The sequence below is a fragment of the Polypterus senegalus genome, chromosome 18 (assembly GCF_016835505.1).
Source record: "Polypterus senegalus isolate Bchr_013 chromosome 18, ASM1683550v1, whole genome shotgun sequence".
NCBI classification, from domain to species: Eukaryota; Metazoa; Chordata; class Cladistia; order Polypteriformes; family Polypteridae; genus Polypterus; species Polypterus senegalus.
Window position 1 is genome coordinate 55206444 of NC_053171.1, and position 26164 is coordinate 55232607.

The 26164-nt window shown below is 38.7% G+C and overlaps 1 protein-coding gene across 1 annotated transcript in view; it reads left to right on the forward strand.

Moving 5' to 3' along the window:
• The window catches only part of LOC120519070 (E3 ubiquitin-protein ligase TRIM39-like), a 32241-nt gene extending 6664 nt beyond the window's left edge, over window positions 1-25577 (forward strand). Inside the window, exons 3-9 of the mRNA XM_039742159.1 lie at window positions 3760-3802; window positions 3910-4478; window positions 8005-8085; window positions 10040-10252; window positions 15630-15783; window positions 15943-15969; window positions 23713-25577. Coding sequence (XP_039598093.1) covers window positions 3760-3802; window positions 3910-4478; window positions 8005-8085; window positions 10040-10252; window positions 15630-15783; window positions 15943-15969; window positions 23713-24257 — 1632 coding nt within the window. The 3' untranslated portion in view covers window positions 24258-25577. The remainder of the gene's footprint in view (window positions 1-3759; window positions 3803-3909; window positions 4479-8004; window positions 8086-10039; window positions 10253-15629; window positions 15784-15942; window positions 15970-23712) is intronic.
• Window positions 25578-26164: the final 587 nt, after the last annotated feature.

Sequence of the window (26164 nt, forward strand, 5' to 3'; positions counted from 1 at the left end):
GCTTAGAATATATTGACACACTTTCCGTTCACATGTACTTACATGAACACATGCGCTGTGATGCAAGAATGGCATTAAGCCACACCAGTTTCACAGGCGCAGACAATGTACAACAATGGCAGACCGAACACACAGAGTTGTATGCTGTTACTTTTCACAGATGGAAAAGAATCTGGCCAGCAAAAGCAATATTTGTGAGGAGAACGAGCAGTCCAGTGGCAAAACAAGTGGCTTATTTAAACATTTAAAAAGCACAAATGCTGACCAACAGAAAGACGTTTGTAAAACATCAAAATATGCAAATCTGAAGCAGGGCGATTTAGCTACAATCAGTGCCAGATACAGGATGTTGCAGGAGAGTTTCCAAGAGGTATGAGACGTTATCCAGGTAACTGCTGCTAGCACGGTTACATAGGCAGGGGTGTACTGAAGACTTTTAAGTGCCAGAGTAAATGTTAATAAAAATATTATTATGAAAATGTGGTGGATTTAAAAGTATTTTAAGTGAATTCGTAACAACATCTAATTTAATAAAGTATATTTTTATACTTAATTTTCTATTGTTAAAACTATATTGTGCTCCTGTCCTGACACACAAGTTAGGTTGACTGACAAGGTTAAACTGACACCAATGTTTGTGTGTTCAGCCTATGATGAGCTGTCCAAGGATTGTTCCTTCCTTGCACCTACTGAGGCAAATAAGATTAAGCGTACAAATGTCAATATTACTTTATTTAAATACGAATTTCAAAGTTAATTAAATCTTCTTCTTCTGGCTGTTCCCATTAGGTGTCGCCACATTAGATCATCTGTTTACATATTTCCCTGTCCTCTGCATTTTGCTCCGATACACCAACCACCTTCGTGTCCTTTCTCACCACGACCTCTTAGGCCATCCTCTTTTCTTCTTCCCTAGAATTCTTCTTCCAATATACCCAGCATCTCTCCTCTGCACATGTCCACACCAGCGCAATCTCACCCCTCTGACTTTGTCTCCCAACCGTCCAACTTGAGCTGACCCTCTAATGTCCTCATTTCTAATCCTGTCCATCCTCGTCACACCCAATGCAAATCTTAACATCTTTAACTCTGCCACCTCCAGCTCTGTCTCCTATTTTTTGGTGTCATCCCACCTCCTTGCTGAATGCATCCATCACTCCTACTGCAGACCTCACCACTATCACACTTCCCTCGTACATATCCTGTACAACTCTTACATACTTCTCTGCCACTCCAGACTTCCTCATGCAACACCACAACTCCTCTCTAGACACCCTTTCATATGTTTTATCCAGGTCCACAAAGACACAATGAAACTCCTTCTGACCTTCTCTGTACACCATTATCAACATCAACACCCTCAGAACAAACCTCACATCTGTAGTGCTCTCCCAGCATGAAACCATACTGCTGCTCACTAATCATTATCTCCTGTCTCAATCTAGCCTCCGCTATTCTTTCCAATAGCCTCATGCTGTGGCTCATCAATTGTATCTCTCTTAGCTCTGCATATCCCCCTTACTCTTAAAAATCCGCACCAGTACACTTATTCTCCACTCCTCAGGCATCCTCTCACTTTTCAAGATTCCATTAAACAATCTGGTTAAAAATTCCACTGCCATCTCTCCTAGACACCTCCATGCTTCCATAGGTATGTCATCTGGACTAACGGCTTTTCCATTCTTCATCCTCTTCATAGCTGTCCTTACTTCCTCCTTGTTAATATATTGCACTTCCTGGTTCACTATCTTCACATCATCCAAACTCTTCTCTCTCTCATTCATCAGCCAGTACTCTTTCCATCTGCTCAGCACACTCTCCTCGCTTGTGAGTATGTTTCCATCTTTTTCCTTTATCACCCTAACCTGCTGAACATCTTTCCAATCTCAGTCCCTCTGTCTAGCCCACAGGTCCTTTTCTCACTACTTAGTGTCCAACCTCTCATACAACTCATCATATGCCTTTTCTTTAGCCTTTGCCACCTCTCTCTTCACCTTATCTCCTTGTTCTCTTGTTTACTTCCTGCATCTCTCTTCCTATCCCACTTTTTCACCAGCCTCTTCCTTTGTATACTCTCCTGAACTTCCCCATTCCAATAAGATGCTGCAGATGTTCTAAAAGACGGTTGTGGCGAGTGCCCTCTTCTACGCGGTGGTGGGCAGGGGAGGCAGCATAAAGATGAAAGACGCCTCACGCCTGGACAAACTTGTTAAGAAGGCAGGCTCTATTGTAGGAGTAAAGTTGGACAGTTTAACATCTGTGGCAGAGTGACAGGCATTAAGCAAACTCCTGTCAATCATGAAGAATCCACTGCATCCACTGAACAGTGTCATTTCCAGGCAGAGGAGTAGCTTCAGTGACAGACTTTTGTCACGGTCTTGCTCCACTGACAGACTGAGGAGATCATTCCTCCCCCACACTATGCGACTCTTCAGTTCCACCCGGGGGAGTAAATGCTAACATTACTTAAAGTTATTGTCTGCTTTAACATGCATTTTTATTACTATTTAATTTAATATTGGTTTTTGTATCAGTATACTGCTGCTGGATTATGTGAATTTCCCCTTGGGATTAATAAAGTATCTATCTATCTATCTATCTGGTTTCACTTTCCTTCTTCCTCTGTCCAGATGTCACCCTTCTTGCTGTCACCACAGCCACACCCATCTTTTTCACAAAATCCACCACAATCTGACCTTCTTCATTCCTCTCCTTGACACCATAACCACCCATCCCCTCTTTTTAATTACCCATTGAAACCTCCTCCAATCACCACACACTCTTCCTTAGGTACACACTCCACCACTAGAATGACATGTTCATTCTATTAATATGTATTTTGTAATAAATTTGTTATAGTGATCTTGATGCTGTGTCATGATATTAGTTAATTTAAATTAATATTAATAATACTTGTTTAATATTATTATATAATTAATATTGGCCATTCTAAAATACTATCATCATTTGAAAACAAATCCCTATGTTCTTTAACAAATATTCAATATTGGACATACTGACACATAAAATACTTGTATCAGTATCAATTTCCAAAATAGTGGTATTGCCCATCCCTACTGGTTGGAGTGCGCTGTGTTTTTTCCATCTTGTAGATCCTGCAGTTTTAAGATTTCCCCCTTTGTATAAGCCTCAGAGAGGTAAAAATGGGAATGTGGCGAGGTGCAGGATAGAACATTTACAGATTTGTGAGAAAGCAGGCAGGAATGTGTGGAAGCAGGATGGAACACTTAGGCTGTGCGTCAGATTCATGTGCCTTCAAGAAGGGAAAGTAGGAAAGTGTTTGGGAGCAGGATGGAGCTTTTGCAAGAGCAGGAGAAGGTAGATGGGAGTGTGAAAGAGAAAGCGGGAAAGAGGATGGAAAAAAAATGATCACTCGTATACACCACAACATCAGTTGATGCCATTTTAACCTTACTTGAGTTGAAATGCAATTAAACAAATAAACTTTACCAATACATGGCATTACACCAAGTTATCTGAGGTCTTTTTGAATATGACTTGTGGCAAAGATTACAAATGTAGTTTCTCTGACTCTGGTGCTGTAAATAAACAAAAATGCGGCAACTTTCAAAACAGTCAACTAAGTTCCCAACATGCCTGAATGTTGTGTCATCTTTGCATTTGTACCTCATTTTCTTATTTGCATTGAGCAGTGAATTCAGTTTGTGCGTGGAGTGTGAGATGTGTTCCTTGAGGAGATGATTCAGCTTAAAAGGGTATTTTTTTTCTTCCCTACAGGGTCATAAAGGACATGATAAGGTGGCAGAAAATGTAGGACATGGTAAGCAAAACAAGATTGTACTATGTATCCTTTTTTTCATTATGATTAGTGTTTTTTTTATTTTATGAAAGAACTGAGATTCCTTGTGCTGTTTTTCTCCCCTTCAGCTGCTCCTGCTATTGTTTGTGCCCAACAGCTAACCTGTCCTGTTTGCCTGGATATCTTCACCAGTCCCATTTCCACCCCATGTGGGCACAGCTTTTGCATGGAGTGCATTACAAGATATTGGGGTAGAAGTGGCGATTGTATTTGTCCATTCTGTAAAAAAATCTTTCGCCAGAGACCTGATCTCAATATTAATCGAACGTTGGCTGAAATCACAGAGGAATTCAAACAAACGAGAGTCATGTACAGTGACCTTTGTTTTGCTGCCCCTGGAGATGTGTCCTGTGATGTCTGCAGTCGAAGAAAGTTCAAAGCTGTTAAATCCTGCTTGGTATGTCTGGCCTCTTTCTGTAATGAGCACATCAGGCCTCACATTGAAGCGGTCATTTTTAAGAAGCACACGCTGGTGGAACCTGTAAGTTGCCTAGAGGATACACTGTGCACACAACATTCGAGGCCCCTGGAGCTGTTCTGTATGACTGACCAGACGTATATCTGCCTGCTGTGTGGCGTGAAAGAGCACAAGATTCACAACACTGTCCACATAGAGGTGGAATGGGTTGAGAGAATGGTGAGCTTGTGTCTCTAAACCGGAAATTTTTTTTTTTCTTTTTTCAAATACTTGTGGTTTATTTACTTTTTGGTAAATAATCTAACATTAAATTCTCAAGGGACTTTTAGGATGGTAAATATCTCTGAAAGCAAATGCTGATTTCTTGTTCTTACATGTTTGTGACATACTGTACTATAAATAATTGTCCCTATTACCTAGAGTTGAGCAAGTTAACATAAAGTCTGTTTTTTTTTGAAAATATAAATAAAAGCTTTTCATGGTTATAAAAACCACATTGATTAACAATTAAGTAAACTAGGGGGCTATGCCCCCTGCTCGCTTCGCTCACCAAACCTCGCGTGGGCCCTACATGCTAGTCATTTCACTGCTTCTGCCACTTGCAATGAATTGTGCTGTGCTTTTGGAAAAACACTCTGTGTCTCCGTATTTTGAAACTATTATCGCTGACAAATTGTCACATGTTGATTTATTATATATGCGAGCGTGATCTTTTGGATTCATATAGAAATCCAAGAAAACTTGCCATACTTTTGGACGTATGGATTTGTATCCATTATTGGCTGTAGATTTTCTAATACGTTCGATCATTTAACTCTTTTGATTCTATGTTGCATCGCTTCTCTGTAATCATAAATATAAACCTGACCGAATTGTGGTTTATGTGAAATTAAACTTGTAGTAGCTCTGTCATATCACCTATGTCCATATCTTCAATCTCTTTTTATTTCATTGAGTAATAATTTCCATTTGTTCGCGCTAATGCAATCTTTACTATCTTTTTTTTTGAGACCTTCGAATTTTAGTACTTTGATTATCTCTAACCTGCTCTGAATATGTATTGTGCCAATGTTTTTGAACCTCTTTACGATGTTCTACTTTGTCTTCTCGTCTTTGTCTTTTCTTCAACTGTTTGTCTTTTTTTTCCTCCCCGCTTGGACCTGTTAGATTTTCAGTTCATCTCGTGGCACAAAGTCTTGCCTTGCGGTACGTGAAACTATCTCTCTGAAAAAGTCTCGTCTCAAGATTTTTTAACCTTAATAGAAAGATATAACAACATAGTGCAATTTCAGTCACAGGATTTAAAACATGTAAAGGTAATATAGAGGATAAGACTCTACATCTCCCAACCTTGTGTATAACTGGATTTTGTACTGAAAATCACTTATTGTATTGAAATGTTTTTGATGGTAGATAGGTGCATGCAATCAGCCTTCCCTTTCTATAAAAAATAGGCTACAGTACAATACAGCTTATTTTTTGTATAGCATTCTTCACTGAGTGCAGGCTCAGAGTACTAAAGTACAAAATGCAGACTATACTAATCACTAAATACAGAGCTAGCACATACAGAAATGCAGATTTGTTAAAACACACAAAAAATAGAGAAGAAACTGATTAAACAAAAATGGAGACAAGCAACATCTGTCCTTTAATTGATTGATGAATTATGGTGGTAATTAAAATCAAGATAAAATTCAAAAACAAAGTCACCGTCCTGGAGACCTCAGCTAAGTGGCCACCTACCTGCTCCTAGGTTTTCTATAAGGGGGTCTGTGCTGGCTAACCAATCTGATGAGAGGATCTTTCCTTCTAATGATCCTGAATGCTTCGTCCTGAAAAATGACTTTTCCCATACGCAGGTGAACAGCCTGGCAGTTGAGTAGTGGCCCATGCAGACATTGAGAAGAGAAACAGAAGAGTATTACTGGTCTGTTTTGTGCTAATCAAACAAAAATTCTCCTCAGCTGTTGTTCAAATGTAATAATTTGTTGATAATTCTAGCATTACAGCTGAGCAGAAATGGCAAGGAGAAAATAAGAACAAATAATTAGGAAACCATGAAGCACCTTGTGGGGAAAAAAAAATCAGTGATAAAAGCTAAAAAAAAAAAAAAAAATTATGAACCAAAATGTGAATTAAATTTGTAGAAGAAGAGGATGCAAAGTCCTGACTTCCTAAACCAGGGATCTCCTCTCATGGTCCTGCAGGTCCACAGTGGCCGCAAATTTTTGTTCCAACCAGATCCCTAATTAGAAGATCACCCTTACTGGTAACGAGACTTGGTATTTAACTTTATGGCTTATTTGTGCTTCCATTCATCTGAAACAAGTTTTAATAACACTGTAGAGTTTACTTTTCTGAGGACATCATTCTTATGATTTACACTTAATGATCATCCCCTTTTCTCTCTTGTCCATTTCCTCACAAACCGCAAAATTGTAAATGGACTGAAGTTAGCACAAACACTGGTCCTTTTGTATGTTATTTGCATTTTGTTATTAACTGAGGCTTTTTGAGAAAACAGGAAGCCTAAAACCAAAATTCTGCTGCTCAAAACTAAAAGAAGGGTTCTGAATAATGACAAATGTGTTAACTAGCATTAGGCCGAAAAAACAAACTGCTTTGGCAGCAAATAAATGGGTCCTGTGCTAAATAAATCTCTGCCCTATTCAGATCTTTAGCTAACACCGTGAAAGGTTTTACTGCATAAACAAAACTTGTGACATTGCAGAATATGTGCCAAGGGACACATATGAACACTTTAAAGCCAAACGTTCCAAAATGGTGACAGATATGACCCGAAAGAAACGGGTGTGCTGTGATATTGTGTTTTTAAATATTTTTCTTGACATTTGAGACAGAAGTGGTTACATTTCTTTTGTTTTTCCAATTACAGCAGCGTTTCTCAACCTTTACGTATTGGTGACCCGAGTTTTCATAACAGTTTTAATTGCACCCCCCTAACGTTTTTTTGAAAGGAGCCCACTAATACCAATTTTTTCTTTTTTAATTAATGATATATCATAGATGCATATTTTATTATACCTACTTAACTTTTATCGACATTTATCTAACTCTATACTAATTTTTCAAGTAATCAGAATATAGTTTAAGTTCATTTGTTTTGGTTTCAATAGATGTATTTTTCATATTTTCGATTCTTGTTATCTTTTTTTCACATCTTCGCACCCCCTTTTTGTTACTTCGCGCCTGCCCCACAGGTTGAGAACTACTGAATTAGAGCACAGGCTGGTGACATGACATGCTCATGGCTGCCAGTGTCAGTAGTATCATTCTAAAAACAGTATAATACTAAAAACAATACACTATTTCACAATGATATCAAATTGTAAATTTATCCCTGAATCATAACACTCCTGCTTTTTTTAATGTTATAGGCATTAAACATAACTTTCATAAGTCCTCCTCCTCCAACACTAAATAAAAAATTGCAAAACAGATGTCAGAGAGCAAAGCAACACAATTAGACTATTTCTAGTGCTTTTTTTATAATATCCCATTAATGCAAACGTTGATTCAGTTCGTGTAAATAATTCATAACTTAAGTGCAGAAAATGAATATGACGAGAATACATATTAAAGTTGAATTTTAGAAAATATGCATGTTTTGTAATGTAAAGACAACATTCATAGGATGTGTGTATTTTATAAAAAGAAAGAGTAATATCATAAGTGTCTCACTTTTGGCTGCTTGGTTTGGATGCTGTTATTCACTTTACAGAAACAAAGAAAGGTTCAAAAGGAAATTCAAGAAAAACATAAGTCACTGGAGGAGCTGAAAACGAAAGTGGAATCCATAAAGGTGAGTATGAAATATGTGACAAGCAATCATGCTATAACTGGAAGCTGTTATGGGTGGGCTTTTTTAATTTTATAGTTGATTGACATATAAATTAAATATTTAGAAACAGTACAATTTGTTTCTCTGTTTAGTTCTTTAAAGGGGATAACAAAGCACAGCACACTGTACAATGTGTGCCTCTTGGGTTGACAATATGATTTCAATATATATAGCTTATCATTATTGTAATTAACAAGGAAGCTATTAGTGGCCCCAAGCAGGAGGTAGGCAGATGTGCTAAGATGGACCTGAAGAGCACGTGCAAAAGAGGTAGCAGTATTAACAGGCAGCAGAATCAAATGTACAGGGCTAGATAGATAGCTAGATAGATAGATACTTTATCAATCCCCAAGGGCAAATTCACATACAAACATATATATATATATATATATATATATATATATATATATAAACAATAGAGTGATAAAAATGCAGTGCAAGTTAAAAAAAAAAGTGCAAAGTGGAGAGTGCGAAGCAGGTATAACAGTCTATAATCTTGTATAATGTTAACGTTTAACCCCCCGGGTGGAACTGAAGAGTCGCATAGTGTGGGGGAGAAACGATCTCCTCAGTCTGTCAGTGGAGCAGGACAGTGACAGCAGTCTGTCGCTGAAGCTGCTCCTCTGTCTGGAGGTGATATTGTTCAGTGGATGCAGTGGATTCTCCATGATTGACAGGTGCCTGTTTAGCGCCCGTCGCTCTGCAACGGATGTCAAACTGTCCAGCTCCGTGCCAACAATAAAGCCTGCCTTCCTCACCAGTTTGTCCAGACGTGAGGTGTCCTCCTTCTTTATGCTACCTTCCAAGCACACCACCGCGTAGAAGAGGGCGCTCGCCACAACTGCCTGATAGAACATTTGCAGCATCTTATTGCAGATGTTGAAGGACGCCAGCCTTCTAAGGAAGTATAGTTGGCTCTGTCCTCTCTTGCACAGAGCATCAGTATTGTCAATCCTGTCCAATTTGTCATCCAGCTGCACTCCCAGGTATTTATAGTTCTGTAACCTCTGCACACAGTCGCCTCTGATGATCACGAGATCCGGGAGTTGGCCTGGGCCTCCTAAAGTCCATCAGCATCTCCCTGGTTTTGCTGGTGTTCAGTTGTAGGTGGTTTGTAACAACTGCAGCACATCTGTCTTTACAGAAACAAGTACCCTATTGGCCCCAATGCAACAACAGCAAATAATTTTAAACTGTCAAACGAAAAAAAAAAAACATTAAGTTGCTCAAAACCAAATATCAGCTATTGAGTCATTTGGCTCATAATATCCAAAGCCCATGTGTTTTTTGCTAACATATTGGTAAACTATTGAAACATGTAGACCTGCAGTACTCAAATAAAACTACATTTTCTGGCCAAAAATGTTTTGAATTTTCAGAACATTTCATGTCATAAGCTTTCGATGAACACCAAGATCAAGGTTCTAGCCCTTCAACTGGCCCCGTTCGTTTCTGTCTCTTGCTCATTCTTGCATAGTATATCATTGACTTTGTCTTGCGTGTTTGTCTGCTGCTCAATCCTGACTCTATAGTCAGGATTACTTCTCGCTTGACTATGTGGCTCAGCATCCTGTCTTTATATTGTTATCGCTTAGTTTTATGATCACTTTGCTCTGTACATTTCAATGTTCAATAATTAATAAATGCATTACTTGCAATCGATAATGAATTTTGATCAGGGGGGTCAATGGTTCTATTATAATAACTTCTTAAAAAGCATAAGCTTATTATACATTTTCAATTAGGAAAGTGAATTGTCATCCAACTTCTTAGCTGTTAATTTTAACCTGTGCTCTGAAACACGACAGTTAACAAAGTTAAATGAATTTGACTACTTCCATTAATATTTCAGTTTTCTGGTTTGAAAATGTAAATGGATTCCTTAAGGTAACAATCTTTAAATCACTCTGACCAGAAATCTGCATATGAGGAGACAGAGGAAAGCACAAAGTCCCTGGATGAACTGATGCAGATAATTGAGAAAAAGCGAGAAGATGTGGTTAGACTGATTGAAATGAAGGAAACAACCAAAGTAAATCAGACAGAGCACCTCATTAAACAACTAGAGCAAGACATTCAGCGACTTGAAGGACTTTTGAAACCAAATGATTACTTCAACTGTCTAGTGGTAATGCTTTTTTTTTTTTAAATTTCTATGGCATACATTTCTACAGAGTTTTATAGCTTTGGAGGATGCCCCTAAACCAAGTGCAGGATGGGGTGGTGGGGTTAGCGCTCAGTCTTTGACCCATTTTAACTGTGTGATTGAATGTTTATTAAACTTAAACAAGAGTCATCACTCTTGAAAATCAATGTAAATTAAACATTGCAAACATGAAAAAATTTGGATAAGAATGTCTATTATTTAACATTTCAGTAATTACGAGGGACGTTCAAAAGGTTTCTGCACTTTATTAAAAATTTCAAAAACAAATTACATCACTTTTCTACATAGTCACCATCATTTGCAATGCAATTCTCCCAGCGTTGTACCCACTTTTTAATGCCCAATTACTACTACTCCCGCTTTCACTGTTTCCAACAAAAATATAAAAATATGTGGAAACTTTTTAAATGTCCCTCTGATGCTGATCTTTCTGATCATAAAATAGGTCATTACGATAGCAATTGACAAGAAGAATTCCTCATTATTTGCAGGATTACGGTATTTGAGGGTTCATCTAGAGTGCCTTTTTCTCTTTCATGATTTGGCTCAAAAACTAATCAGCACATCATCATCATCATCTCATAACAGGCTTAAGTTTCGAGTTTGATATTTTTCTGTCTATCCATTTTAGCTCTAGACCGCCCTCAAGAAACTCTGACACACAGACATACACCCATCATTGAGATATCAATGTTTTTGGTATCAAGGGACCCTAAAACATTGAGATCCTTTGAAAACCTGAGATCAAAATTTTTGAGGAATCTAAAGCTTTCATTCCTTCCCCATAGACCATTTAATGAAAAAAGATGACTAAATCCTTAAAAAAAGGCCATTAAAATGAAAGGAAAAGAAGTTAATTAGCAGCAAAAACTGGTCATTAATGAAGAGGATGGTTAGAATGAAAACCTGCAGCCACTGCTGCCCTCCAGGAGCAAAGTTTGACACCCTGCCATAGATGATAGGTTATGGTGGAGCAGGGCACAAAGCCAAAAATGATCAAGATAAAAAAAATTACCCCCTTTCTATGGTGACCTTCCACCCATTCCATCCTATTAAAGAACTCCCTAGAGGATCAAAAGTCCATGTCCATATTCGGGCCCTGTGGAGTTTGTACATTCTCCCTGTGTCTATGTGGGTCTTCCACAGAGATTCCAGTTGCCCTTGCATATGCTTACAGATGTGCAGGTGATGTTATATGGTGACTCTATACTGACCCCAACTGAAAGTGAGCATCTGCATGCTTGAGCCCAGTGATGAAATGGAGCTACTTCTGCCTTGCTTCCATGATGGACTTCAGCAACCCCCACAGCCCTGAACTGGTTTAGGCGGGTTTGATACTCCTGTAGTTATGTATGTTATGTGTAAAGGTCATTGGATTTGTGTTATTTGTGAATTTAGCTCTTCACTACACAACCTTTTTCGCAATGAAACAGGCTCTTCAGTGCCTGCCTCACTCTCAATGTATTGCTGTGCACAAGTCATTACATCAGCTCATTGCTTCACCTTTATGAACGACTGTATTCTACAAGAATGTTGTGATATTCACTACAGAGTGGAAACATTAAGTATTTATCAGCTTTTAATCATGTAAAGAATATATTCATAGTTCAAAACTTTACATTATGACCTAATGGTTATCTATAAAACAATCTTGCATGCAATTGCACAATTTGTCCATATTTGTCATAATCCTCATTTTTCTAGGGATTTAATTTAAAACTAAATTATTCTAGTTTTAGTGTGCATTTCTACTATTTGCTATATTTCACCTTTATATACCTGAAATCACCAGTTTGCCATTGTTTTGATGGCCATGGGAATGTTGATCATTGTTAAATCTGTTCACATGAGCAGAGCAACACCATACAGCAGAGGTATTGAAGATGGCAATGTGATGTTACTGATGGCCAAATCAAATTTTCTCTCGGTTCACATAAACTTTTACTTGGCTGACACCTTTACCCAAGGCCACAAGAGAGGTGGCTCTGAGGTTAAGGAGCTGCGCCAGTACCTGGAAGGTTACCAGTTTGAATCCCCGTTACTGCCAAAGGGGATCCTACTCTTTTGGGCCCTTGAGCAAGGCCCTTAACTTGCACTCGCTCCAGGGCTGCTGTACAATGGCTGACCCTGCGCTCTAAACCCAAGGGGTATATGAAAACTAACAAATTCCTAATACATGAAATTGAATAAGGTGAAATAAAGAACAAAAAAACATGTGGGATGCAATTGGTTTAATTTGTTTTGTTTTTCCTGTTAGCGTAATGACTTACTAATGGCCACACCATGTCAATTCCAGGATTTCAGCCCATAGCCTCAAGGTTTGAAGTCCGAAGCCTTAACCACTACACCACACTGCCTGCTTTTAGTTTCAGGAAAGTCAATCAGACAGGTTGCATCTTTTTGCCATGATATTTTTAACTTTGACTTTTGCCACACATTTTGATTTTTGACAATCATTGCATCTGAATTTTAGTCTGTTTTCAGATCAGTCCCTTTTAATTTGTTTATCTCCATATTCTTATTTTTGACAAATTTATTTTCTGGTCCTTTATTACTCTGTGAGACTATTACCACATCTGCAACCAAGTTTAAAGGACTGACACGTTTTTGGTGCTGCAAAAATGGCTGTGTTCTGCTGCCATGTTTAACTTGTTAAAACCTTCCTATGAAGTGAAATGTCTAAAGCCAGGGTGACTTACCTACCTTGAATAAATGCCATTTGCCTTAAACATAGCACACACAGCACTACGCATTTAATAAAGAGTGAACAGCCAGTTTTTAGAAGAGAAATAATGAAATGTTCTTTAAATTGATTGGAGGATTTCCATAAGACAACTGTATGGAAGGGCTCACATTTTAATAGGGTGCAATGACTGGATAAGCTGATCTGCACATGGACTGTGCTTTACATGTAGTCGAGTCATTCAAGAGTTATGAATTATACAAAACAGCATTAGAAGGATAGTGAAAGCATACTGTAATACTTCACACACACTTGCAGTCTCTGAGAAGAGGCTTTGGTTTGTCACTTGGGAGTCCCAAGATCTAGCACTTCCAGAGTGTCCTGGTTCTGCCACTTGGTTTTCTCCAAGTGGACTTTGCCTTGGACACCTTCTTTGGGGAGCATGCATGAGGTACTCTTAACGACATACTTAACCCATCTCAACCAGCACCTGTTGATCCAGGGAAGCAGCAGTTCTACTTAGAGGTTCTCCCATATTTCAATGCTGCTGAGCCTGCTACAGATGGTTAGCCTAGCAAACCTGCACAAGAACCTTCTTTTGGATGCTTGTACTCAACATCTCATTCTTTCAGTCGCTACCCATAGATGAAGATGAGGATCTAGGCAAACCAGAAGATTGACTTAGCTCTCAGGTTGCCATCACAGTCTGGTACAAAGTCTGTACAACTGTTTCCACTGCATACATTATTACTCAATCTCATAACCATTTCTACTCTTCATTCATGAGCAGAACTTTCAAGGTGATTGAGCTCTGCTATTTGGGGTAGCTGCTCAGCTTCTTGACCTGCTAGGAACAAGTCACTGTTTCTGGGAGAGTATCATGACCTAACATTTGAATGTACAGGATAGACTGATGAGAATCTAGATGACACCGTCATCTGCAAACAGCAGTGATGCAACTCTTAAGTTCTCCAACTGGATATCCTGCACACCTCATCTGTACCTTGATGTCCTGCTGAAGAAAAATCTGAAGAATAGACAAGAAAATGTGTTCCCTGAGTTTTTTGAGTTAATGACAAATATGCAAGCCTAACTCTCACTCTCAGGGACTGAATAATGTCACACAGGAATGGTTGCCCTGGAATTCTCTGTTATTGAAGTACCTTCAACAAAATACAATAAAGTCACAAGCTTTTTCCAAGACCTTCAAAAATTGGTGCAAGGAGAAAGAACATGTCCACTATTTGACAAAGGATTGTTATTCCAAATTAGTCCTCCTGAATATGAGGTTCAATTGTCAGACACAATTCTAGTATCCCCAGAAAGGTTTTACCAGGAAGGAGGAGGAGTATGACCACTAGTATACCCTGTCTTGTCCTCTTAAGAATGTACTGTAGATACAGTGGCGTGCAACAGTATTTCATTTCCCTTGAAATTCATCATCATTTTCTGCAAAACACATTTAATCCATTCAGTATTTTTAATATGAACTCCTATGCTGTAAATAATCGATTTTCTGTAGATATTTAACTAAGAAGAAAAATGTAGAAGTTAGTGCTTACCCAAGCATTCAAGCTCTACACATTAATACTTTGCCGAGAACACCCTTGCTGCAATAACAGCCTTCATTCTTTACATTAAAAATACTGAATGGAGAAAGGTGTACAAATCTTTTGTCATGTAGAAAATGATGATGAATTTTAAGGGAACTGAAAATTATTGCACACCACTGTAACCACCGCCGCCCGTAATCTGCCTATCTGAAAGGCACTGACCTTGCCTTCCATACAATACAGAAGAGACAAGTTAAACCAAATATCCGCAGCTTTCAACATTTCTGGCATCTCTGCTTTCTTGCTATGAAGAAGAGTTTTAATCATCACATAAACAAACCTCAGCTACAGAGATGGACCCACCCCCATGCAATGCTTCTAGCAATGCCTCCTGTGAGACTTACAAGCACCTTAAAGTATTGCTTCCACTTCTCAAACATTCCCCAGCTGAGGTCAGTATTTTTGGCTGTTACCGAGAGAGTCTTGTTAGAAAACATTATGAATACATTTATTTAATTTCTAGAACAGTGTCTGTGTTTTCCTTGTTACTACAAATTTTTATGTTCATTCACAGACACGCCATGGGGTTGGTATGATGCTTTGAACTGCAACTAAATTTTGGATCAACTTCAGAATAAAAACAAAATAAATGGCTGAAGGTTTTAGTAATGACTGTGAAATTGTATGTTGGTTTTAGTGCAAAAACAAAAGAAATACGGAAGTTTGTTTCGGTAAGGAATGGGACTTTTGGGTAGCATTCTAATCTTAGAACACTGTGCTTTCTCTCTGCGGCTTCCAAAATTATAGAAAAGGTGTAGACACGAGACAACTTTGACACAATGGGTTTGAGTTACTTCCTGCTTAAAAAAAATATAAATAAATCGGATTCATAATTAAATTATTATTCACTAAGAAAAAGTTTCTGTGAGATGAAAGTGGACACTCCTTCCCTAATTAAATGGAGAAGTTCAGAAAGAGCCAATAAAATAAATTGAGCAACTTATAAAGAAGAGTGCCTGAGTCTTACACACACAATTGTTTTACATATATCAAGCTATTATCCTGGTGGAGATTGTACTCTTTGTATTTTCTTTCTATGCAGAAGGAACAATCTGTATGTGAACCTTCGAACAGTCAAGACCCCGATCCTGTTACTTCATCTGTTGACAGTGACCTACTGCTGGGCATCTATAGAAAAGCATTTGGTGAACTCTCAGACGTGCTCAGAGTCAAACTGGAAAAAACAACAGAAGCAGGTCGGTATGTGCATGTCCTTATGTAAAGATCTCTAACATTCCAAGTAATTGAGTTTCTTCTTGTGACCAGTCCAGTTTCCGTATTTTCTTTCTTTTTATATAATGTATATTCTTTTGATTCCAAATATAGGCCCAATCTTCTTTTTTCTTAATTTACAGACATGGCCCGGATGCAGAAATATGCAGGTACACTCTTCTTAATTATTCAGACTATGAGTAACAGCATATCTTCAGTCCAAAAATAATTGCAACCCAGATATCACACTAACGCATTTTCTTATGTGGAGCTCATGGGATATACAGTGACATCACTTAATGATTGTCCAAACCTGTTGAAATACTGAGCTGTGTACTGTTTGTACCAATTTTTTTGGAAGAGACCAACAGATTGCTACCATTTTAAAAAACGTTGAGTCTTTATCAGGCTAAATAGGGACAAAGATAATCCAGTATATACACTGTGATGCAATGTTGTGTAAGGTATTGTCTGGGAATATCCTTGCTTTTGAAGTAATAGGAACAGTCGAGATTGGTCTGGGAAGCTGCTGGAATACAGTATCTAAAAATTGCCTCAGCAGGTTATTAAAAGTAAATCAAGAATATGTTTCAAATTTGAAACAGTTTGGAGATGCAAAAAATAAATGGCAGTATGATTGCAGAAGGGAAACAATTTTTTGATAAGAAATTCTATATATAAAATTCTAAGCCTAAAAGTGCAACGATTTTGTGCAATGATTTTATGTGACGTTTTTATGTCATATTTTTTGTCACGCTTTAAATTGGCTTATTTTAAAACTGACATATATATCTTTGGTATCATTCTTTTCAGGATTTATCAAACTTTAGTGTGATTTTGTTAGATTTTCAGACTCTTATTCAGTTTTTAAATTATAAACTAAAATATCAAGAACTCACATTCCGGAAGATGAGGTTTTGTGCCAAGAGATTTAACCACACCCGGGGCCAGAAATAAAAGACAAGTGGAGTAGGACAGCTGCTGTACAGGCTTTTAAATGTTCGAAGTGCCGTGCGAGATGCAGATCACGCAGCACGGCAGCAGCAACAAGCCAACAGCTGATCGAGCAAAGAGGAGGTAAAAAAACAAAAACAAAACTTGTTTCCCATTGTATCACCGTTTAAGTGGGGGTTTCGGAGGAGCGACCATGTCTCCTTGGGGTGCGTTCAGCCCCCCTCTTCACAACGTGAGTGACAGAGATGCGATGTGGCTGGCACGTAGTGCATGCCGGGTGGTGGTGGGGGGGGTGTTTGGCAAGCAAAGTGAGCAGGTGGCTAACTCCCTAGTATATTACAACACAGGAAGCTAGTTTAATTGGTAATCATCAGTGACTGAGCCCTGAAAAGTGACAGCATGGGGAACTATATCCAGCTCACACACCTACAGTCACTCTTATAGAGGAAACTTTTGACACATAAAACACAAGATTTAGGGTTGTCATGGGCATCACTTCCATGACTTTTACCAGCCATGCATATCCTACAATTACTCAACTAGAGTTGAGTACTTAGAAAAATCAGAGTGCAGTGCTGATCCCTCCCCTGTGTCCTTTGTATACTTCAATGACTTGAGCCTTACTGAGAGGTAACATAAGGTCTGGCTACAAAGATGTTCAGTAATTTATCTAACGGACTACGAAAATAAAAACAGTTGGACAAACTCCCCTCATTACTTTTCAATGTAATCCCCCTTGACTACAACACACGTGGTCCACTTTCCCTTCAATAATTTAATCTTTTTGAAATAGGAGGGCTCATCTTGATCCCCCAGAAAACCCATTACTGTCTCATTGAGGTTATCATTGAGAAAACATGGTCCACATTGGAATTTCATTAAGCTTTGAAAGAGAAATTAATCATGGTGGGCCATGTCTGGACTGTACAGTATAGGTGGTTAAACTCAATGTCCCACATTCCCTGATGGCAGCCTCTGACATTTGGGATTTGTGGCATGTTGCATTGTCATGAAGCAATAACATGCCTACTGACAATTTACCACAACATTTCTGTTTGACGGCTTCATGTCATGACTTCATTGTAAAAGCATAGGTTTCTTGAGTGATGGTGGACTTCTGTGGCATGAATTTCAACAGCAGAACACCCTTCTGCACCCCAGAAAACTGACCACTGCACACAAAATTCCTTGTGGGTTGGGGACCTCTTATGATTTCTCTTGTTTGGTTTCAGGGTCATGGACCCACGTTTCACCCTCAGTAACAATCCATGACAAAAACTCAGTGGCACTTTCCCTAAAAAGGTACCAAGTTCTTCTGACTGAATTCCTGGTGACGTGCTTTCTGATCCTTTGTCAGCATTCGGGGAACACATTGGAAGCTGACCTTTGACATCCTCAGTTAAGTATGGATGATTTGTAAACTGCGGCAACTGAAAAGCCTACCTGGGGTATAATACTAACCCTAAAATGACTATCATCCATTATCATAGCCTCCACTTTTTGGCACATTTCTTGTCAAGATGTCTCCACCGGATGCACCATGAGTGGGGTCATTCACTCAACCCCATTAAAATTGCTTGACCCAAAACTTTTTCTTATAATATCAAGGTGCATCATCACCACACACAGCATTTCACCACTCATGGATTGACCCCATTAAAATTGCTTGACCCAAAACTTCATCTTATAGTAGGCTACTGTGAAAGGTGCTATATAGGCACTTGACCCGACATAGACAGACAGCGGAGGCATGTGAAAACTAAACAAAAAGATTTATTTTTCTTCACCTGTGGGGCACGTCTTCCCCGTGTCCCAGAGGCAGTACAAAGTCCCAAAAGCACACCAAACGAAATAAAGCAAAGCACCAAAACAAGACACACTCCACTCTTCACCACCACTCCTCCCAGCAAGCGTTCTCCCGACTCTGGGTTCTGGAGTGGTGGCTGCTAGCTTCTTTCATAGCCCACCTGGAAGTGCTCCAGGTGATAATTAACCTAATTCAGGCTGCACTTCCAGCCCACACAGGCTCATTAAGCCACGCAGCTCTCCCTGGCAGTGGCCATGGAGCCCAACATGGATGAGCTCCGGTGTAACGTAATTGTGGCCCCGATGCAACCCAGGGGGGCTGCCACCAAGTGTTCTGGGGGATGTAATGTGCATCCCATGGCTGCTCTCCTGGATCTAGTGCCAAAGGGGCGTCCTGGCCAGGCATGGGTCCCGGCCGTCCGCCACAGTACGAAGGTGCATCATCACCACACACAGCATTCCACCACTCATGGATTTCCTTTTTCTTCCTCTCTACCTTTGTAAAGTATTTAATGATGCAAAACTGCTCAAATTCTATCAATTTCTTAGTTGACTTGCCTGTAGATTTGTCTGCCATTCTTTCTCCGAGTGCTTGATAGGAAATTACATCAAACTGCATGTGTGGCATACCAAGAGACATATTGATCTCTAGTGACAAGTTCAGATTTGTAACGCAAATATACAATACTCATGTAGATAAATTATTGATCACCCCTCGTATAATGCCTTTATTATGGTACATTTGTGTAGACTTACATAACTTCCCTGCTTACATCCATTTGTTAGGTAAGGACGTTGTGCAGTCTCTGGTCTTGTACTCAGCTTGCTTTTAATTCTTCATGGACAAAAATTTTTCTTGGACACATTTTGTGTCCCTGTTTTAGGTACTGTCACTCCCTCTTACAGGCAGTATCTTGGCACACACTGAGTGTTTAATGAGTGCAGTGGACTACATCACTTCAGATAGGAAAGAGAGGTAACACAGGCATCAAATGATTCAATAAATCAATCAATAAAACCTCCAAGGGGCACTAATAAATCAGTCATGACCGCAGTTTAGTGGCAAAATAGTCACAACTCCAGATATTTCTATAAACATTTGATATCTGCAATGCAGCATCATTCAGTTTCCATCAGTGTCTTTTTGTCAATGATATGCCGCTCAATCAATCGAACCCAAAGTTTTACCCCAAACAATTAGATTGGTTTTCTGTAAATTGGCAAATTGGCCAATCTAAAAAATAGCTTTTCTAAGCATTACAGAAGTTTAGCTGTAGTGTCCTGTTACACAGAATATTAAGGTACCTGAGAAAGTGTGTGTGCCAACATACTATAAACAGACGGGTAGTGATGGGCAGACAAAACCCTATTAGCAACTTCTTCTTGATTGTCCGCGAAAAAGATCCAAATTTACAGGGTTTCAAGTGGTGACATTTGGTGGTTTGCAGAAATAATAGCAGCAATGAATGCACAAGACAGTGAGTGGAAGAATCTCAGCCCCTTTCTGATGCATAGTTTCAATCCGACGGGTGCATCTTATGTAATAAAGTGTTATTGAAATGGCTGCAATAAGTGTACGTTAGTATGTGTCACAGTTTTCCACAATGAAATAAAGATGCAATTTGTTGGCATAATAGCACTGATTATAAATGAAAGATTACGTGACAAATTTTTAATGCAAGGGGGACATTTTCTGTGAGGTAGTGTGAAAGATTAATACTTTTACAATTGGTATTTGGGGAATAATAGTACTAAGAAACAAAATGGATCAATTCAGGGTTCAGGAATGTGCGTTTGGAGCAAGACTAAGTGAAAAGGACATTTTATAAAGGGGTTTAGGGAGTTTGTCTACGGTATTAATGACACATTATACATTCCACTACTGAAGAATAGAGTATATTGTCAGGTTACAGGACACAATGTTCCCACAATCCTGATAGCATTTTCCTATTTCTGGACTTCACAATTAATTCAACTTCATATTTAATTCAATATCATCTCTGTATGAAAAAGGAGTAGTAGTTTCATGTGCCCTTTTATAACATCTGAGATAGCTCACAATTTTGAAGAAGTTACACTACTCCCAGTGTTTCAGTGACACCATCAATCATATGGTAACAGGACAATGTGCAATAACAGTGTCCTTCATTAAAGCTTTGAGATCTTGTGATTAAACGTCCCACTCCTAGATCGTGGATATGCACACTTTTGAGAAAAGAGTGATGTCTGGAGTGTTTGCTTTTACATTCAATAAAGTTGAATAACAAACTGTGAAAAATAAATCTGAGGAGTTACCCTGTGCATGGAGAAGAACAGTAGACATACAAGTATACTCCGGCTGAACTTGGGGTGGAAAAAAGCAAGGGCACATCTTTGGCAGAAATTATCAGTGAAAGAGTTCAGACATCTTTATTTGGTCCTTTAATTAAAATAGACACGAGTGTGGATTGCGAGTGAGCTTGAGTTTAGTACAGCAGCTCACATTTTTATTAGAAAATTAATAATAGATAAGAATCTTTGCTCCTTAGTTTAAACACTAGACTTATTAGCTTAAGTGCCAAATTTATTTATTTTATGTGTAAACTTGTTAAGCAAATTAGTCTTGTATATTTTTAATAAACTAGGGGGCTTTGCCCCCTGCTCACTTCGCTCGCCAACCCCCTGGCCTGCACTATGCCCCAGCCATTTCGTGTCTCTACCACTCGCGTATGTGGATTTCACATTCACCAAACAACAAATCTTTTAATTCTCGCGAATACGCCTCTTCATTGGGAAGAAACACTACTTTTCCCTGATGGCAGCACGAATTAGATGATCTACAAGTCTCCGACTTAAAGTTTAAATCCGAACAATATATTCAATCTCGTTTCGCTGTTCCGTTATTTCACCAAGCAATATATTTCCATGTGTTTGCGCAATGCGATCTTTACTATCATATTTTTCAGACTTTGAGAATTTTAGTACTTTCATTATCTCTAATCTATGTGTTTCGCACCAACATTTTTAAACCTCTTTATGACGTTCTACTTTGTCATCTACTCTTTGTCTTTTATTTCCGGCCCCTGGCCTGATTAAATCTCTTGGCACAAAGTCTCATCTCATGTCTCTCTGAAAAGGTCACGTCTCGTCCCAGGCTAAAAAGTCTTGTCTTGTCCCAGGATTTTTTTATATAATAGAGAGACATCTTGTCATTTTATTATAATTGTGACAAGCATAAGCCTTTATGACATACTCTACATACACCGCTGTAAGGTTGCATAGGGTTGCGACTCACCATTGTATTTAATTGGGAATCGGTTGCCTATCGGCTGTCATTGGGTGCCACAGAGATTCTCCCAAGGGTGGTGATCCCCTTCCACCGATCTGTCGTTATAAACAGTCTCAAAAGAAAATTGGAAGGGCAAGATAGTGTCGCAACAAAAAAAGTTTAGGAAACCCTGACATACCCTATATCAGAGGTGTCAAACTCCAGTCCTGGAGGGCCGCAGTGGCTGCAGGTTTTCATTCTAACCATCTTCTTCATTAGTGACCAGTTTCTGCTACTAATTACTGCTTTTAATTAACTTGACTCAGGCTCTTTAGTTGTTTTTTTTTCCTTAATTAGCAGTCAAACAATAATGACACATAAAACAAGCCACCACATCACACTATATCTGAAAATAAAGAAGGGTGAAGGTCTCAGTAACATTGATCTCTCAACTCACCAAAACACTTTGATGATATCCTCAATGAAAAACAGAAAATCAGTTTTAGAAATGTCAGGTGTGGCAGAACGAGAGCAACAACAAGCTGCGGAATTAAATAACGAGTTTAATTAACAGCAAGAATTGGCTTCTCATTAAGAAACTGGTTGGAGTTTGAAGCCCCAGTTTAGCAGGTCATCTGTTGGCTTGTTTCATGTCTCATTTCTGTTTGGCTGCATTTTAATGAGGAAACAAATCAATTCAGAGGACTGAATCCTTCTAACAGGGCTATTAAAATGTGACTTAGCAGTAAAAACAGGTCACTGATTAGGAAAAGGGTTAGAATGAATACCTGTAGCCGCTGCAGCCCTTCAGGCCTGGAGTTTGACACCAGTGCCCTATATGGTCAAAAGTATGTGGACACATTTCCATATTATCGCATTCTGGTGTTTTCAGCTGCACCCTTTGTTAACGGTTGCACCATATCAAGCACATTGTTATGCAATCTCCATTAACAAACAGCAGTAGGATGGGTCCTACTAAAGAGCTTAGTGCCTTGAAACATGTCATTGTCACAGGATGCAACTTCACCACAAGTCAGTATGTGAAATTTCTGCTCTGCTAGATCTGTTCTGGTCAATTTTAAAGTGCTATTATTTTGAGGAGGAAGAGTCTAGAAGCAACGTTAGCTCTGCCACAAAGTAGTAGACCACACAAACTCAAATTGCCGCCACCAAATTCTGAAGCACATAGCATGCAAAAATTGCCTATTCTCTGTTGCATCACTCAGCAGAGTTCCAAACTGCCTCTAGGAGAAACCTCAACACAAAACCTGAGCATTGACAACTTCAGGAAACGGGTTTCCTTGGCCAAAAAGCTGTACACAAGTCTAAAATCGCTGTACACAATGCTAAGCATTGGCTGGACTGGTATAAAAAATTCCGCCATTGGACTTTGGAGCAGTGGAAATGCGTTCTCTGGAGTGATGAATCACGTTTCACTATCTCCCAGTCTGACGGAGAAATCTGGGTTGGCAGATGCCAGGAGAAAGCTACATCCTACACAGTGCATAATGCCTACTGCAAAGTTGGGTGGAGGAGGAATAATGGTCTGGGGCAGTTTTACAGCCATAGGATGTGTGCCATATATCACTCAAATGAATTAACAAAAAAGCACCAGCCATGTAATAATGATTTCTACCCTAGGAATCATACCCCATTGTACTGTTTTGTACCAATCTCAGCCAGAACTCTACCGTTCAGCATATACATTTTCTGTTTGTATAGGACAGTCCATAATGTTGAAATGTCACCTCATACCATCCGATGCAAGAATGGATTCATTCATCGTGTACTGTTGTTTTAACGTGATATGTTGGTATAAACAGCATTACATAACTGAAGTTAAACAATGTGTATATTTATATCTGCCTGCTCTCAATTTGTTTAATAATGTCTTCTAATTTCACAGTGAATCTAACTCTGGATCCACATACAGCTAGTCCGTCTCTTACTTTATCAGCAGATGGAAAAGAGGTTTGCTATGGTGACGCGGAACAGGAGCTCCCTGACAATCCATTGAGATTTGATATTTTTTTCAGTGTCCTAAGCAAAGAGGGCTTCACCTCAGGGCGACACTACTGGGAAGTGAAGGTTGGGGAAAAGACGGACTGGATTTTAGGAGTTGTCAGAGAGTCTATCAACCGAAAAGGAGACATTGAACTGTGTCCTCAAAATGGATATTGGACTGTGTCTTTGTGCTATGGTAGTGGGTATTGGGCTTTCACTTCCCCTTCTACCTTTCTTGCTCTGAATGTAAAGCCACGAAAGGTGGGGGTTTTTCTCGATTATGAAGAAGGTCAACTGTCATTCTTCAATGTGGAATCCCAAACTCACCTGTATACCTTTATTGACACATTTACAGAAAAACTCTATCCATACTTTAGCCCTTGTGCTAATGAAGATGGTAAGAATGCAGTTCCTCTAATCATTTGCACTACCTGTACTAGAAAGTAATTGCGTATGTTCATATTGATCGAAAATGCACCACCAAATAATGGTGGTCTTTGATTTTAGTACAAAAATATTCCACCAAAAGCCCAAAATAAATGTAACAAGCTCACAAAATTGGATGACGGAGGACTTGCTTATGCAGTTGGTGTTTCATGTGCTAGACCTCCCTGTTCTTACTTCTGACTTACTTGTTCATAAGCATAAAAACATTAACTATAATGCATTTGCCACAGACTTGTCTATATTTTTAAGTCAGACAAGCATACATTGACCCTAGCAGACATTCCAATGCCAAAAGCAGAACAACATAATGAGGAGTAAGTACTCTTTGTATAACCAGTGGCAACCTTTCGGTAAATTCCAATTTCCTTCTCTCTGACACTGAGATATTTCCAACCTTTTATAAATAGTTATTTTATATAGAACTCTTTTAGAGGGCTATAGACTTTTGCATATATAAGAGTTAATTAATAAAAAAATTAAACTTCATGTAAATAGAACATATGGTACACATATTTGTAAACCTGTTCTGACATTTTTATTCCTGTACTTTTTGGTTGAAAATTACTATATTACTACTGTAATGCTGTTTTATTTAAAGATGTTTTTCTCAATAAATGATGCTTTTTTTTTTTTTTTTAAACTGTCCATGAGAACAAAACAGGTAAACGTGCTGAATGTTTGTCCTGAGCTTTGCTGATGGTCATTACAAAGGCTGGGCAAATCAGAAATGGCCTTCTCTTAATTTTAAAAGATAATGTTTGGTGATTAGTAGACTGATCCTCACCAATGAAAGATTCAGTGGTAACTTCAACTTCAGTTACATTTTGAAGCAGATTTATTACCATTAAGGTTTCTAAGAACCACCAGGATGATTGTTCCTTTTAAAGAGGATGGATGTATGGTGGCGGCTGAGAGTCCTGAAGAGTTAATAAATGAACTCAAATACTTCAGTACTAACTGTGCTGAAGTATGTATGTACTTTCTTCATATTGCATCAGTTCACATGTGATGTGTATGTTAATGTCGAAGCAGTTATTTTTCATAGAGCAAAAGATGATGATGCTTTTTATTTCATTTACTAATTCAGGCTTAATAGATGACCCCAAATTTTCCTTGAGTAAACGTAAAATAAACTCATGTATGTACCATGTCCTAAAGGATTATCAATAGATGGCCTTGTGGGGGCATTGCTTTAATTACAATAATCTTTTCTGCCCACCAGTTTGCCGCTATCTAAAGTTTTTTTTGCATTTCCAGAACCAATAAGCTTTTCATTAAAACTAAATTCAAGGTTTTAGTCCTATTAATTTGCAAGTACCATATATACTCGTGTTTAAGTTCTCCCGATGATACATTGGGGCTTGATTTTACCGTATGATTTCTGGTATTTTATAATGTCGGTTGTATAAGTCGAATGTGGAAAACCCGCGCTATTGGTCCAAGAGATTATGCTATGCTAACGCCCACCTGAGAGAGTAACCACGGAGCACATGGCCTTTTTTTATTTATATACGGTAATCAGATATTTGTGCTTTATATTCAGTATATAGATATACCAAATAAACAGTAATGGAGGGCGTGACAGTGGCAGCTCCTCTCCAACCACAAAACAGATGAATGTCCTGGGTAGACAAGCACCCAGTGGTGATTTAAAGTAACAGACCCAAAGGCAGATTAGAAATAGAAGCTGGTGATCCAGAGTGATCCGGTTCTAATAATCTTATATATTCTGTACACCTGACAATACTAATCTGACCATTTTCACATGTTGCTTCCAAAAAAGCTACATACTCAGAGACTTTTTCTTGTTTCTTATTACCTCCAGCACAAAAGCTGTATTCCTTTTACAAGACACAGAGGTATAAATGATCAATGTATTCAATACATTATGCAACAAACATCAGTAA